The sequence below is a fragment of the Chinchilla lanigera genome, unplaced genomic scaffold, assembly GCF_000276665.1.
Source record: "Chinchilla lanigera isolate Chin_1 unplaced genomic scaffold, ChiLan1.0 scaffold00016, whole genome shotgun sequence".
Classification (NCBI taxonomy): Eukaryota; Metazoa; Chordata; class Mammalia; order Rodentia; family Chinchillidae; genus Chinchilla; species Chinchilla lanigera.
The window spans coordinates 13876204-13891379 of NW_004955417.1; the positions used below are offsets into that span (position 1 = coordinate 13876204).

A 15176-nucleotide genomic window follows, 5' to 3' on the forward strand; every position below is an offset into this window, starting at 1 on the left:
GCATGCACTGACGCGGCAACCTTCGCTGTCCGCTTAGCTACGTTAAGAACTTGCCACGGCCACCCCAACTTTCAGCAGCCTGCACCCCGATCAATCAGCTGCCATCGCATGAGAAAGGACCATCCGCCAGCACAAGATTAGGACCACTGAAGGCTCAGATGGCTACCTCTTGTAGCAACAAAGTATTTTTAAATTATGATGCGGTCTGCTTCATACCAGACGTAATGGCATTGTCTACTCAATAAGCTACAGTGCAGTATAAATATAACTTTTATATGCACTGGGAAATAAAATATTGTATGATTGGCTTTATTGTGATATTTTCTCAATCACAGTGGTTTGGAACCAAACGCAGCATATCTGTGAGATATCCTGTATCTGGTATTGAGCACCTACTGCGTAGCAGGCATGTAGGATAGATCAGCAAGCATAACAGAGAACACCTCTGTCCTTGAGAGGCTGCCCCATGGCAAGTGGGGGTGTGGAGGCAAATGATGAAGAAATACAGGTAACAAATACATAAGCATACAGAACATCAGGAGATGATCTATGCTATGGAAAGCAAGAAGAAAGCAGGATGGTGGGAACTGAGGGTGCTGGGTGGAACGGGGTGGGTGGTGATTTCAGGTAAGGTGGTCAGGGTGGCCTCCTTAAGAAGGTGACATTTGAGCAAAGACTTAGAGAAGGTGAGGGTTTAACCTTGTGGTGAGAACAACCTGTGCAAAGGCCCTGAGGCAGCACTGTGCCTGGTATGTTCAAGGGACGGCCAGGGACAGTGAGGTTGTGGAGGAGAGAGGCAGTGGCCTGAGGCTGGATCATGATGGATCTTCTTCCCTGGGCTCCTCTCCTGAAGTCAGTCAGGAGCTGTAGCAATAATCCAGGAGACATGGCAGTGGAGTTCTCAGGTCAGGCCACATCCTGTTGCATGAAGAACTGCCAGAGAGTAGCAGGAGCCAGGTGAATGTGCAGATGGCTGTAATTCAAGGCAGAAAGAAGAGCAAGCCGAACCCCTCCACGTAGCGGGAACTTGAGGCAGGGCAGGTAAAAATCATGAAAATTATCATCTGTGTTAGAGACAGGCTTTGACGGTCGGACAGATCCCAACAGGGAGCCGCGAGGGAGGGCAAGAGGCAGGAGAGGCCGCCCGGCAAAAGCACGAAGCTGGATGGGACGGGGAGGGGCTGAGCCTCGCCTGTTTCTATCCGGGACCCTCCGGGCTTCCCCAGTCCGCGGCATGCCGGGAGCTTGGAGAACTGGGGCGGCATATCGGTGGGAGGGAAGGAGGACCCCAAGTGGGGGTGGCAGGGGGTGCCGGGAAGGGGGAACATGCGCAGAGGCTGGGAGCTGGCTTGTGTCATCTGTCAAGTGGTCAGGGAGCACAGGGGTGCCGCCAGCAGAAGCGGGGCGGTGGTGGGGTGGGGGGAAAGGCAGGGGAAGGTGATGAACCTACCTGGGACACCGAGGACGGAGATCAAGATGCCCGAGGGGCAGGGCCCTGCTGGGGGCGGGAAGCGGGCCGAGGCGCCGTGGACAGGCTCAGCTCTCCGTCTGTCAGCGTGGATTCGATTGTTCTCTGGGAAATTCCCAGAATCAATGAATGGGAAGACTACAGCATGAGGCCGGGGGGAGGGGCAGGAGCCCAGTGACACCCAGTGGCCGCACCTGTAGTGGAAGTCAGGCTTCTGCCAAATGCTAGACTGCTGGGAAGCACCACAGCTGCATGTTAGATGTCTCCACCGCCAGTGGCAAATGAGTACACTTTAAACTGTCCCACACTCCATTTATTTCCATGGGTGGAAGCCAGGAATCTTTCTTTCTTTCTCTCTCTCTGTTTTTTTTTCGAGACACGGTCTCACCATGCAGTTCAGGTTGACCTTGAACTCACTCTGTAGCCCAGGCTGGCTTCAGAATCATGGTGATCATCCTGCCTCAGCCTCCCGAGTCCTGGGGTCACAGGTATGCGCCACCACACCCGCTGGGGACAGGGAATCTCGCCTCTTCCAGTTTTACAGTGGAAGAGGGTAGGGGGTTTCTGCTTCCCAGCAAGGTCAGTCCACAGTAGACTTTCCAAACAGCATAGATTGATAGCTTCAGGGAGCCAAAGGCCGCCCAAGTCTCTTTGCTACTTTGCTCCGTGTGCTGTGACCAAGAACCACAATCTAGAGGGGAGAATTTATCACCTCACAGCCTTGAGGTCAAGGTCTAAAATTAGGGTGTCACTGGGGTTGGTTCCTGCTGAGGCTTTGTGGGACAGTCTGTCCTCTGCCCCTCCTCGGCTCACTGATGGCATTTTTCTTGTGTGGCCTTCAGTCCGCAATGTCTGCCTTCCCACGTCTCCTTTCTACGAGGACACGGCCACACCGGACCCAGGCTCCTCCTAACGACCTCGTTCCTCACTTGAGCAGCTCTGTAAAGACACATTTCCAAGCTGCGTCCCCTTCTGAGGTAGCGGATGTCAGGGCTTGAGTGTGTCTTTCTCGGGGGACATTCAAGGCACGGCAGCTCCCTTCAGTAGCATGTTGGTTTGGCTTTTTCGTGATTTCACTTCTCTTCCTCTCAAGAACAGGATGGTTTTCATCCTGATGGGTTTAGAAAGATATTTATGTAATTGTCAATTTTTAAATTATGAAAATTAAATAAATCTGCTTCGCTGCTTCAATCATTCATAAAAATCAGTTAACAAGAGCTTTGCTTTGCTCGCAGCAATTTCTGTTGATAGATTGTAGATCCAATACTCTGCTTGCCTAGAGCTTTGCTGGCCATGGGATAAATGTTTTTTCCATTATTAACTTTATTGTTGTGGTGCAAAGAATCAGTCGGGAAAGCGAAGCTGCATTCATCGCTCTTGGACGGAGACGGCATGTTCAGCACGTGGGCCGAGGGAAGGGGCCAAATACCAATTTGAGCGGAGACCTGTCACACGCGGCCCACCCAAGAGCGCTGTGTTCTTCGTCAGAACTTCCCCCCAAACGAGTCTGCCGTCCTGGTGGTTTTAAGAAAAATCTTCCCGCCATGCATGTGTTTTTAGCCTGATGTCCGGCCCTTCTGCTCAGTCCTGTCCTGCCGGGTCACCTTGGGTCTTTGCTGTTGGCCCTGATCTCTTGCGTGTCACCATATTCTGCAGGAGAACTCGAAGCCTTGGGGCCAGCACACGCCCTCACTTTGCTTGGTCCCTTTCCATTGTGTCACCTGCTCTCTCCTACTTCTGAGGCTTGGCAGGCCGCGCAGAATTAGATCTATTTCGAAAAGGAGGTAAGAAGGTCACCAAAGGTGGAAAGCGCTCAGCAATCTTGTCTCCTTCTGAAGGGAGCGCGAGAAAGAGATTTGGGAATTAACCCAGTGGGCCCCGAAGTACACTCCCATGGGACAAAAGGAAAGGAAACAGCAACGCGGAAGGATAAAATCCCGGCTTTCTGTGTTCTTTGCAGAGGGGCTTTCTGCCCCCGGCCAGTGGAGCCCCGGGCTGCAGAGAGCCAGCGGAGGGGAGTAAACAGGAAGCGCCGGGAAGCTATTTTTATTTGGTGCCGCCTTTACTTTCCCTTGTTTCAGTGGAAAATGAGTCTGGATTCCGCAAAGCTCCTTAGTGAGCAGCAAACATCCCTGGAGGCCATGCCAAGGCCATCATTCCTCAGCCGTGGCTTGGACACGGTTCTTCTTTGTGGAGCCCTGGGATGGATGGGTTCTGAGGCCGGCAGAAAACAGGTGGTTTACTTTAGAGAGGGCCGGGGAACGGCCAGCCAGGCCGCCCTGTGCCCCGGGTGACAGCTTTCCACCCTCCTCCTCAGGAGCCTGTTTTCCCGTCAGCAGCTGAGAAGAGGTATCCCACGCTGCCCCTGAGACCCCCGGCAAGGGGGGCAGATGGCTGTGGAAATGCCAGCTCCCGGGTGTCCATCCTGTCTCCAAGGCAGATGTGTAGCCCTGACCTTGTCTTGGGGGTGACAGGAGCCCTGGGGACGTGCCCTGCTTGGAGGTACCTCCTCTGGCCCCCACTCAGTCCCTTTTTCTGGTTTTCCTGTGAGACCCACCTGCCCACAGGGCAGAGGACCCAAGTGTCCTGAGGGCTCCTTTGCCGCAGGACCCTGGGTGCTGCCTGCCGTTGAGACTGGGGCTCCCATCTTGTGTGCAGTTCCCTCTGCATTCCTTCTCTACCCCTCTTCTCTCTCAGCAATGCCCAGGCCTTTACTGAAGGGCCGCACGTCAGCATCGCCACATCTCTAAAAATCAAAGCCGCAGTGCTCACTAAGAGTAAGCCTAGGCTCTCCAGGGACTTCAGCCGTTTTCTTGGGCTCACTGTCTTTCATCTGCCGCTCAAGACGGGTGCACACGGAGCGGTTCTGCACTGCAGTGTGAAGTGTCTCTGGTTGTCACGGGCTGTCTCTCAGGAGGCCTCATCCTTTCTCGTAGGGTGCCGGAAGCCCTGCGTGACTCCTGTGTTTGGGGCCCAGTGAGCCCTGTGAGAACGAGGCCCTGCTGGTGATCAGGAGCCACGTCTCAGGGGCTGGTGGCTGCTGTAAGCAGGCCTCTGGGCTGAGGGAGTGACCCATCTTAGGTCGCAGCTGGCTCTAAGCACACTGGCCTGGCCAGGCCCTCACTGTTGCTGCTTTTCTTGGTGGATTTACCCACTTCTGCTTCCCCTGCTGACAGGCTCGGCCCTTAGTGCTTTGGCACGCATGGTGCCCTTTTCCCTGTAACTTCAGTTAACCTGTAGCCTTGGGCTGCCCGGGGCCCTTTCTTGACCCATCCCCCTCATGCTCTCTAGGAAGCCTGCCCACCCCTCACCCCGTGCTTACCAGTTCAAGCTGTGGTCGGCCTGGCCCATCCTTTCTGGGCACAGCTGTTTTGCCCAAGCCTATGTCAGAGGCCACGGCCCCGCGACATTTGGTCACTCCTGGTAGGACATGGTGGGTCACCAATGCACACCTTGAATCCAGTTCTTATTTCTTAGACACTTATGCCATTTTATGTCCATAGGATATGACTAAGGATATAGGAAAAACATCATTAAATTCTGCTGGATGAGTTTCTGAAAAGATACCAAGTATATCCTTTATGTCTTCATTTATCATGAAGTAAATGTCATGGTTTCCTCCCTGGTCAAGCCCAAACTCCCAAGTCAATACCAGAGGGGCACTCAAGGCTGTCTGAGTTGCCCTTCTGGGCTGATTGAGTCATCTTCCTCTTTATGTGACCCTGCTTCATGGGTGCTGGGTTACCAGGTTTGGTTTAAGCTATTACTCGGTTTCTCCTTTGCCCCTGTCTTTCTCCTGTGTTCAGATTCTCCGTGTGCTTTAAACATGAGCTCAAGCCTTGTACTGTGTTAGTTTCCTAGGATTGCTGCAATAAATTACAACTCAAGTGGCGGCCTGAAACCACAGAAATTTATTCTCTGCTGGAGGCCAGAAATCCAAAGTCCAGGTGCTGGCAGGGCAGTGCTCCCTCCGAAGGTTCCAAAGGGGAGAATCCTTCCTGTGTCTTTGCGTTTGGGATGGCTCCATGCATTCCTTGGCTTGTGGGTTCAGACTCCTGTCTCTGCGTCTGTCTGCACAGGGTCCTCTCTGTGCCTGGTCTTCCCCTCTTCTGCCTTTAAAAGGACACTGATTGGAGTTAGGGGCCATGCAGGTAATCCAGGCTGATCGCATCTCATGAACTTCTATTTTTACAAAAGAGTTGTTTCTCAAGTAGGGGCGCAATTACCCATCTTCCAGTTTAGGAGGTGAGCATATCTATTTCGGGGCCACCATTTAGCCTTTAGCAGTCTCAATTCCTTTGAAAATTATATCCTATCCACAGTGACCTTAATCTTCTCTTTGCTTCCTTGTCCTTTGTTCAGGTGTCTTCAGGCACTCTTTTTTTTTTTTGGTCTTTTTTGAGACAGGGCCTCCCTATGCAGTTCAGGCTGGGCTTGAGCTCACTTTGTAGCCCAGGCTGGTCTTGAACTCGCAATGATCCTCTTGCCTCAGCCTCCCGAGTGCTGGGATTATAGGCGTGCGCCACCACGCCTGGCTAAAGCACTGTTAACATGCTATGGTACAGGGTAGGTGCTGTGGCACACTGGTGAGAGGACTGGTAAGAGTTAGATGTCCTGGGTTCAGATCCCAATAGTACCACGTGCCAGCTGAATGATGCAGTGAGGTCACTTGACCTCTCTTACTGGGGCCAAGACAAAGTGAGGCTCGTAGAACACACGATGCTAGAATCACTCACGCGCAAAGCCTTGCAAATGCTTTCACCTGAAACTAAGACTTCCATGAGTTTTCTTAAATTTTATGCCTTATGTATCTCTCTTGACTTACCCTACCCAAGTCCCTGCCCTTCCTGTTGTCCTAATTTTGTAATATGTGAAGTGACAATAAGAACCTCCCTGATAAGCAACATTGTAAAGATTAAAAAAGTAACTGAAGTAAAAGATTAAGTATATTGCCTAGCACATAGTAAGGGCTCAGTCAATGACTGCCATTGTTTCTCTGAGTGGACAATAACCTCCAGAGGAGCTGGTCTTCATTTCTAATTCATAATAACCATAATAGCCATAATAACCATAAATTGTCAAAACTTGGGAAGCAACCAAGATGTCCTTCAGTAGGTGAATGGCTAAAAGACCGTGGTACATCCAGTTTAGTGGGATCTTTGTGGAACATTATTTGGCACCAAACAGAAATGAACTGACATGTGAAGACGTGGAGGGATGCTCAATGTAAATAATTAAATGAAAGAAGCCAATCTAAAAAAAGCTGTACACTGTATCATTCTAACCTTATGACATTATTGGAAAAAAAAAAAAACTTTGAAGAGAGTACAAATGATCAAGGGCTGGAGGGAAAGAGGAATGGGTAGAGAGAATGCAAGATTTTTGGCAATAAAACTACTCTGATGGATACTCCAGTGGTGGAGACATGCCATGATGCATGAGAAGGTACAGCACCAAAAGTGCACCCTAATGTCAGTGAGGGACTTTGGCAGTGATGTGTCAGTGTAGGGACCGTGATTGTAACAAATGCACCATTCTCATAGGGGGATTTTGATAATGGGAGAGGCCAGATGAAGGTTTGGGGAGAGGGAATATATGGGAACTTTCACTTCAACTTTGCAGAAACAAAACTAAGCCTGCTCTTTAAAAAACACTGAACATTACAATAGAACAATAGTGATTATGTTTTGTGTGGATTCATGAATATTTGTGAAGTTTGGCAATTCGGTGAGTAGCCTACAATCAGGCAAATATCCTAAGCTTCAAGTCCTCAGATCAAGAGATCTTGAGCCACTTCATCTCCTTGCTCACACATGGGATAGAGAAGGTCTAGGTGAGGTGCGTCGGACATAGGGAGGAGGAGAGCCCAGACCTCAGAACATTTCTGAGGTTGGTTTTCAAATTAGAACCATGAAGGAGGAGGCTCTGGAGTGGGATGCATGCGTGCTGGAGGGATTGGCTCACGTCTGGAGAGCAGCAGCTCAAATGTGCTAAGTGGCTTTGGGCCATGCAAGCTGGGCCCATCAGGAACGGACTGGCTCCTTCTCGGTTACGCACTTGCCAACACCCTGGGAAGGCGATTCTTTCCTGGAACACAGCGACTATCTTGCATCTTGCCTGGAATTCTGTGAGACGCTTGGCAGTGCCTGGCCAAGCTGGGTGCACCCCGAAACACCACATTTATTTGATACTGAGGTTGATATTCCTCTTTTACATTGTGGTTGGGACTCATTAACTCTCAATAAAGACCTGCGTGGAAGGAGGGAGTTTCCATCCTTTCTAACAACAACAGAAAAGTTTTCCTTATTGAGCCACAGCTCCTGTAACTGATTTGTTCTCCTGGCACAGGACAGCATGCTGTGTGGCACCCCGAGGCTGGTGAGAAAAGGGGACAAACTCAAGCATTCCTGGGTAGAAAGGCCCTTCCTTGCATTTACCGCAATTGCTAAAACACCATGCTTAATAGCCCAAGACTGGTCTGTATTTGCATGGAAACTATGTTTGTGTGGAATTTTATTTAATTTTTTACTTCAAAATTGCCATAATAAGAGCCAGACTGTTGATGAGTCTAACGATTAGAAGCAGCCTCAAAATTCCCCACACAATCATGTTGGGTTCAATTTTGAGATCTTGTTCTAATAGCTCAAAATGTGTGGTGTTTATCTAGCCACTCCACTGAAGAACTTGCCTCCACTGGTGCCAGACACATGCATTAGGTTTTCAGCTGTTCTAGTTCAAGGATGTCTCAATAGCCAGCCACGGAGTTTACGTAAAGCAGTCTGGAAGGGTGTTGGGTGGTTCATTTAGTAACTGCTGTATTTATGTCCATCATATTACTATTAAATTGGCAAGTACGAGGCAGCATTTGGAGTTGCAGAGTGTGTACACTCACCACCATTGGATGTGCTGTGTGCTTGGAAACAAGCAGTGCAAGGAGGGCTCCTGGCTTCAGGCACTTCGCTCAGTGTTTGCATCCATCTGAGTCATTCCGCTGTTGCACCTGCTTCCCGGGGAGCCAGCCGTGCACATTATCACCATTATTCTCTCACTGCACTGAAATTGCACTGATCTATGAGGTCCGTCTTTTTCTTTTCTTTTTCTGCCACATAACAGGATCTCCAGGACTCTGTGCATGTGTGTGCATGTGTGTGTGCATGTGTACGTTTCATTCTGAGTCACTGCCTGAGAAATTTTTTATATTCTTTGTATTAGTTTTCAAGGGATTCTAGTAATAAAAGTATTACGCAAGTAGGGCAAGCAAACATCTAAACTGGAAAAAAACCCCGATCACTTAAAAAAGGTCATTTCCAAAGCTGGTATCAGGTGGGAATGTGGGGTTCAAGGTCTCTTCTGGTATAGTTACTGCTGTTCACCAAAGATCTACTGATTTTCAAAGAGGGGAATCCAGACTCTGAGCATAAACCCATCACTTCCTTTCTCGCGTAAGCTAAAATTCTCGGTATAAATATTGAGACACACACACACACACACACACACACACACACACACACACACACAAAATCGAGACACAATCCCACATTCCCACTGCATCTCAGTGGGAATGAGGGGCCATTTCTAAACCCTTCAGTACCTGAGAAGTGGGAAAACAGTTGCCGAATGGGAGAAAGGGCAGAAGAGTCTAGATGAGTTGGCAAATGATAGCCCATGGACTGGCCGGTCTTTGTAAATAAAGTTCTCCGGGAGCACAGCCGTGCTCACTTATTTACGTGTCGTCTATGGCTGCTTTTGTGCGCAGTGACAGAGTTTGCATAGTTGGGACAGACATTGTATGGACAAACAACCCCAAAATATTCACTGAGTTTTTACTGAAAAGTTCGCCAACCCCCGGTCTAGACAAAGAGTCAGAGGAGCTAAATGTTGGCTAAAGGTCCCCAACTAACAATGCCAAGAGGAGGACTGCATTGGCTTTGCTTGATGTCATGCACTGAGCGCTTCTAAAAATCCTACAAGCCAGTAAACAAAAATCCTTACTATTCTCCTTAGTTTGAGGCAGCAACATGAAAAGTGAAGTTAGGTATGAATGTACACTATACAGTCCCTGGATCTCTAAAGCATTACAAGGCTGCATAAGTTAACGCCATTTCTCAAAAGTTTTAATACAGGCAAATGCTGGTGGCCACTAAGGTACTGGTGCTCTGTGTGTGTGTGTGTGTGTGTGTGTGTGTGTGTGTGTGTGTAATTCTACACTGCTCAAAACTACACACTCTAGTGATATATGTGGTCCTACTTCAAGTCAAACTCTTTAATGTAAATGTTTCCCAGTCTTTGAAAATGGTTTCAAGATTCACCAGAAGCCTGTAGGTGAAGGAAGCAGATGCACTTCTTAGCTGAGACTCCTAGCGCCCACATGCTGTACCCATTCGGCAAAACAAGCCGTCAGTTACAAGACTGCCGTATCTGACTGATGGCACACTTTCCACAACGGCAGGAATTACCGTCAGGGGATCAGAAGCTACATGGGCTCTTGGTTATTTTTCACATATTCTGGTGGATTCAGATCTCCATCCTTTGGGGCCAGATTTGGCCAGTCTGGTCAGGAGTTCAGGAGCTGACAAAGAACAAACTAGAAGACTGAAGCAGTTCCGATGACCATCTTACTAGGTCTGAGTTGAACCCCTTAGACAAGTGCAAGGCAAGGTGGCTGGAACAATATAGCCCTGGCATGTTAAGAGTGGCCCGAAGGTTCTAGAATGTCATTAAAGATAGGGATTTTTATTTGGTGACAGGGAAGACTTCCTCTTCTCATTTAAATATTAGGCAGATTATTAATAGACAACACTGTAAAGTCTACCTGCAAACTTTTCTTAGTAGACATGTGATGAATTGAAACAGAAAAGCTAGTTGAGGCAGGAAGAGTTGGATCTCCCCCTGACACTGGGCTATGTTCTGTGTCCACAGATTTAAATAGCTGAAATCTACTTCTCTAATCATAACTCTCCTCTCCTAGAAGGATGTACAAAGTTTGAGATAATGAGTTAGGGAAGAAATAGTATGTAGTGTATATCATTAAGGATCTAAGCTGGGCATAATGTGCATGCCTGCACTCCCAGCACTCTGAGAGGCTGAGGCAGGATGATCTCACATTCAAGCTCAAGTTGGCAAACAAGTGATTGAGTGAGACCCTGTCTCAAAACAAAAAATAAAAATGGGCTGGGGATGTACCACACACACACACACACACACACACACTCTAGCTGTAATTTTTGAGACTTGTATTGAAAGTTAAAATGCGGGGGCTGGGGATTTAGCTCAGCGGCAAAAAGCACCTGCCTGGCAAGCGCAAGGTCGTGAGTTCGGTTCCCGGTACCGGAGAAAAACCAAAAAAAAAAAAAAAAAAAAAAAAAAAAAAAAAGAAAAGAAAGTTAAAATGCCTGTTAATTATAAAATTTTTTTTATACTGGGAATTGAACTCATGACCTTGTGCTTGACAGGCAGGTGCTGTGCTGCTGAGATATATCCCCGGCTAATTATAAGATTTATCACACTTAAAAGCACAGGACACTAACTTTTTCTTCATTTTCAATTCAGTGCAATAGGATCATATAGCTGAAGAAAATGTCACCATTCTATACTTTTATTAAAAAGCAAACATTGGTTCTAATGTTTTCTGAGTATTCCATGAATTTGCATGTTATCCTTGCGCAGGGGCCATGCTAATCTCCGTATTTGCTCCAATTTTAGTCTATGTGCTCCGAAGTGAACACAGTCCAGCTTCTTAAATGTTCCAGTTTTAGGCTTAGAAGAGTCCACCAGCCAGTATCACTGAGTTTTGGTACAGCCCATCCCCAAGTCCCATTTATAAATTCTGAGTTTAAAGAGGCTCTTTGTTTTCAAAGGAGGGTTTTAGTAGTGTTAGCTTTCAGAAAAGATAACCGGCCGTTCTAATCTTGGAATAAGAAGGCGAGTTCTATATGGGAGGCTCATAAAAGCTGTTCTAGGAAAAAAAAACAACAAAAGCTCTCAACCTCTCAGGACTGAGCATGCGAGGTTCAGCGTTCTCTTTAATGCCAAACACGGGGCTCTATAAGCCACATGGGAGCAGCAACCTATGCCGGCTGCGACCAGATTGTGAAGGCACATTTTTGTGTGACATCCCCGCTGGAGCCGCCAGGCTGTAATTAAGATCTAGCCAGTTAGATGATCGCTAGGGAGAGGTCCAGGGTGTGGGGAACACTTTGAATTACATTCCATGCAAACATTAGACTGTCAAAGCTTAGGGAGGCTCTGATTGTCCATAGTGGGGGAAGGACTGAAACGAATGCTCGCACATGTCAGCATGAAATAGCTGCTGACACAAATTGAACATGTGCAATTTTTTAAAAAGGTGGTATCAAGTAACAGGCCAACAGCTATCCCTCTCGGCAGTTTAGACCTCTTTCTTCTCTCCACTTTGGCTCTTTGTTGAGTCACTTCCATCAGGCAAGGTTCCATAGGATAAGCCATTTGAATCTGGTTGTATTTTGTCCAACATTTGTTTCCCTGTGGAGATAATAACATAAAAAGATCTTTTGAGCTCTTACAGAAGAAAAAGTCCTAATACTTTCTGTTCAATCTAGGCCACATTTTATTCCTCTAAAAAAATACTGTGTGGTCACCCTCTGAACAGCAAAGATAAACGTCAAGGAAGAAAAGGCCCTTGGAATGCCAGGTCACTGGATAATGTGCTGCGCATACGAGAAGTGGAGAGCAGGTTGGCTCAGTCAGGGGATGCATGTGAAGTGTTCACTTGCTTTGTGAAACAGAAAAGAGTTAAAGAATAAGTAGACTTTACTTCCCACGAAACTTTATCTCCAAACAGGCCGTCCATAACGCACAGCCTTGTCACAAATGCCAAATCTGGCACTGAGCGCTCTTGGATGATAACGTGGCTCAGGTGGCAAAGAGGACAGGGACTTCGTTTCCCAGAGCCATCATTTCTCAGTTTTAGGGATGAAACTTCAGTGGCTTTTAGTTCCAAGGCATGGTACTAGCAGGCTGGTGGGAGGCTCTGGCACTATCCCCACTCCGGGAACCCTGCAGGTGAGCCCAGTCCCCAGCAAAGCGAGAGACTTCTGGGGGTGGCTGGGCAGTAGCGACCCAGCAGACTATTTCATGAATGAGTCAATTATTTCTCAGTGGAAATGAGACCCGGGGAGATGAGCGACGAAGGAGGAAGGGAGAGCACGATGATGTCACAGCCTCCTCAGTCTTCCCGGGAGTGATGCTCCTTAGCGGCCTAAGCTCGAGTCCTTCACTGCTCCATGAGAAACAGGAATCCAAGCGGCCAGGCCTCACGGTTTCCCCTACCCTGTTCTCTTTAAGGAAGCCCAGAATAGAAATCCCCCAGATCAAGAAAACATTGTCAGTTCTTTTACGGCCCCATCGTGCTGTGCAAAACTGACATTCCGCAACTTAACATTTTCACTCAAAACATCACCTTTGGCCTCATCAGTAAATGTACATTTTTTGAGGGTAAGAATTATGTTTTATATTAACTTAACACCCAAAATAATGCCAACAATTTTTCATTTAGAAGGCTAAAACTTTCTATTATGGATTAGAGGAGATGTATATATTTTTACCAGGAATATTTCCAAAATCAATAAAAGACTGTTGCAGATGTTCCTTTTCTCGATTTCTTGTGACCAAAAACACTCCAAGGAATGACAGAAAGCACCTGTAAGAAAAATATTAATAAAGAGCGCAGGAATAGTGAAACAGCTTATAGTATTAAATAACAGAGCCCCATATTCTACACGATGACATAAACTCCATCAGTTTGTTTATCCTGTTTCTCATGGTAAGCTGCCTAGAACTTGTCTTAATTGTTGCAGCCAATAATATTTGTACCCAGAACCGGGACTTGGGCAGCTTCCAATAAATCTCTGCCCCAGGTTTTTACCATCTGGAGACTAACTCAGGCTCTAAGCCCTTTGGGTAGACACTAGGTCTCGTTTTCTATTCACGCATGCCCAGACCCATTACTGGCATGCAACATGAGCGAGAAAACAATTTATTCTTTAATTTGCTAAGAAATCTCGTTGTCCTTGGCCATAAGAGTACTCATAGTTTCCAGACCCCAGAAGTCTGGCCTCGCCCAAGTGTCTTATGAAATTGAATTTTCAAGATAGATGGTTTCCTATGCTGAAAATAGACGAGGCTCAAGTTTGCATGCTAGTGGCCGTACTGAATAGCGGCTCAAGGAGCAGCTTAACGTTAATACAGAGCCACCGGGAGCCAGTGGAAGCTTCTATACATTGGTGAGATGTCAAGCTTCTGCTTTCTGTTTGCCAGCGATCCCAGCAATGACGTCCACCAAATCTTTATGAAAGGTCAAGCCGGGCACACTAACTAACACAAGAAAGGCATACTACCAACCTGAGGTTATTAGGTTCAAAGCCAAGTTCAACCCCAGCCTTGGCCTTTTAGTTTGGGTGATCTCAGAGGCATCCATGCACCTGGATTCAGAGCTCATGTTCACAAGAGTGTGGTATGTCTGATATAGCTTGAAAAGGCTACAGAGTGGCTTCAAGGCCAGTGGATTTATTCTGACTTTGGCTGGAACTGAAAATCCCCAAGGCTTCAGGACCTTCAGAGGGGGCCGGAATCACAAAGCCAAAGACACCGAACCCTGGTTGGGGTGTTAAGTTGAAAAATATGTTTCTTTTAAGAGCTCAGGAAACTGATATTTCTTACATTATTTCCAATTTTCTCTATTTCAGGTACAATGCCAAAAATCCTATATAAAAGTAATAGAATTTCACATATCTTACCTCTGAGGCATTTACTCACCCAAATAGATATATAAATACGGTGAGCAAAGCAGCACCAAAGAATTCCTGGTAAAAGACAATACCTACATAGGAATAGTAGACAAAGTTAATTTCAGGGTACGAGTATTTATTACACAACACATTGTTTTAAAAATTACATTAATGTATTTTTTCTACATAAGGTAACGCTTAAAATGCATTCAGTGGTTTAGCTAAAAAAAAAAAAGTTGCACGCCATACTTACATTTTAAATTATTCCAAAAAGAACATAGACTTGTAGACTATATATAATATGATTATCATTACTATGAAATTAACATAATTGATATACTTTCACCAAGCAGAAGCTTCTTATCCAGTCCTGGATTTTCCCATTGGGACATACAAGAAAACAAAGCTCTAGCAATCAGATCCCAACTACAGGTTCTGGTCAAGGCTCAGCAAGACTGGCCTGAGGGGCTGGGGGGACCCGGGTGCCTGACATGGCAGGCGCTGTGGCCTCTCTTAGTTATCCTGTGGTCTGCAGGCCTGGCCACTTGCCCAGGCAGGCACTGCATGACACTCTGACCACTGGGGTGTCACCCTAGCTCTGTCTCCCTCTGCCAACCCCTCCCATCTCTTCCTTCCGGTCTTTCCTTCCAGGCATCAGGAAATGTGTGTGCACGATCTCCTTTGAGGAGCTCTTTTCCCCCTATTGGTCTCACTGGTTTCTTCTTGTTTTAAAGATCCAAGGCCTTTGTAAAGTTTTAATGACTAAGTTATCTTTAAATTATGAGCCACGTGGAATTAGAGTTTTGGGTATGTGATGCTAGCCTTTCTAGCCAGTCAACAAATATTCCTTGAGTGTTTTCTTGGACCATGATGGAGACTCTCTGGTGACTAGGATAGAGTCCTGTCCTTGGTTTCAACCTTTCCTCACTGACTGGATGAACCTC

General features: G+C 47.1%; 1 protein-coding gene across 1 annotated transcript in view; it reads right to left on the bottom strand.

Moving 5' to 3' along the window:
- Window positions 1–11047: 11047 nt before the first annotated feature.
- Window positions 11048–15176, bottom strand: part of Nipal2 (NIPA-like domain containing 2) — a gene marked incomplete at its 5' end in the record, with an annotated part of 54601 nt that continues 50472 nt past the window's right edge. Inside the window, 3 exons of the mRNA XM_013512702.1 lie at window positions 11048–11968; window positions 13051–13145; window positions 14261–14324. Coding sequence (XP_013368156.1) covers window positions 11856–11968; window positions 13051–13145; window positions 14261–14324 — 272 coding nt within the window. The remainder of the gene's footprint in view (window positions 11969–13050; window positions 13146–14260; window positions 14325–15176) is intronic.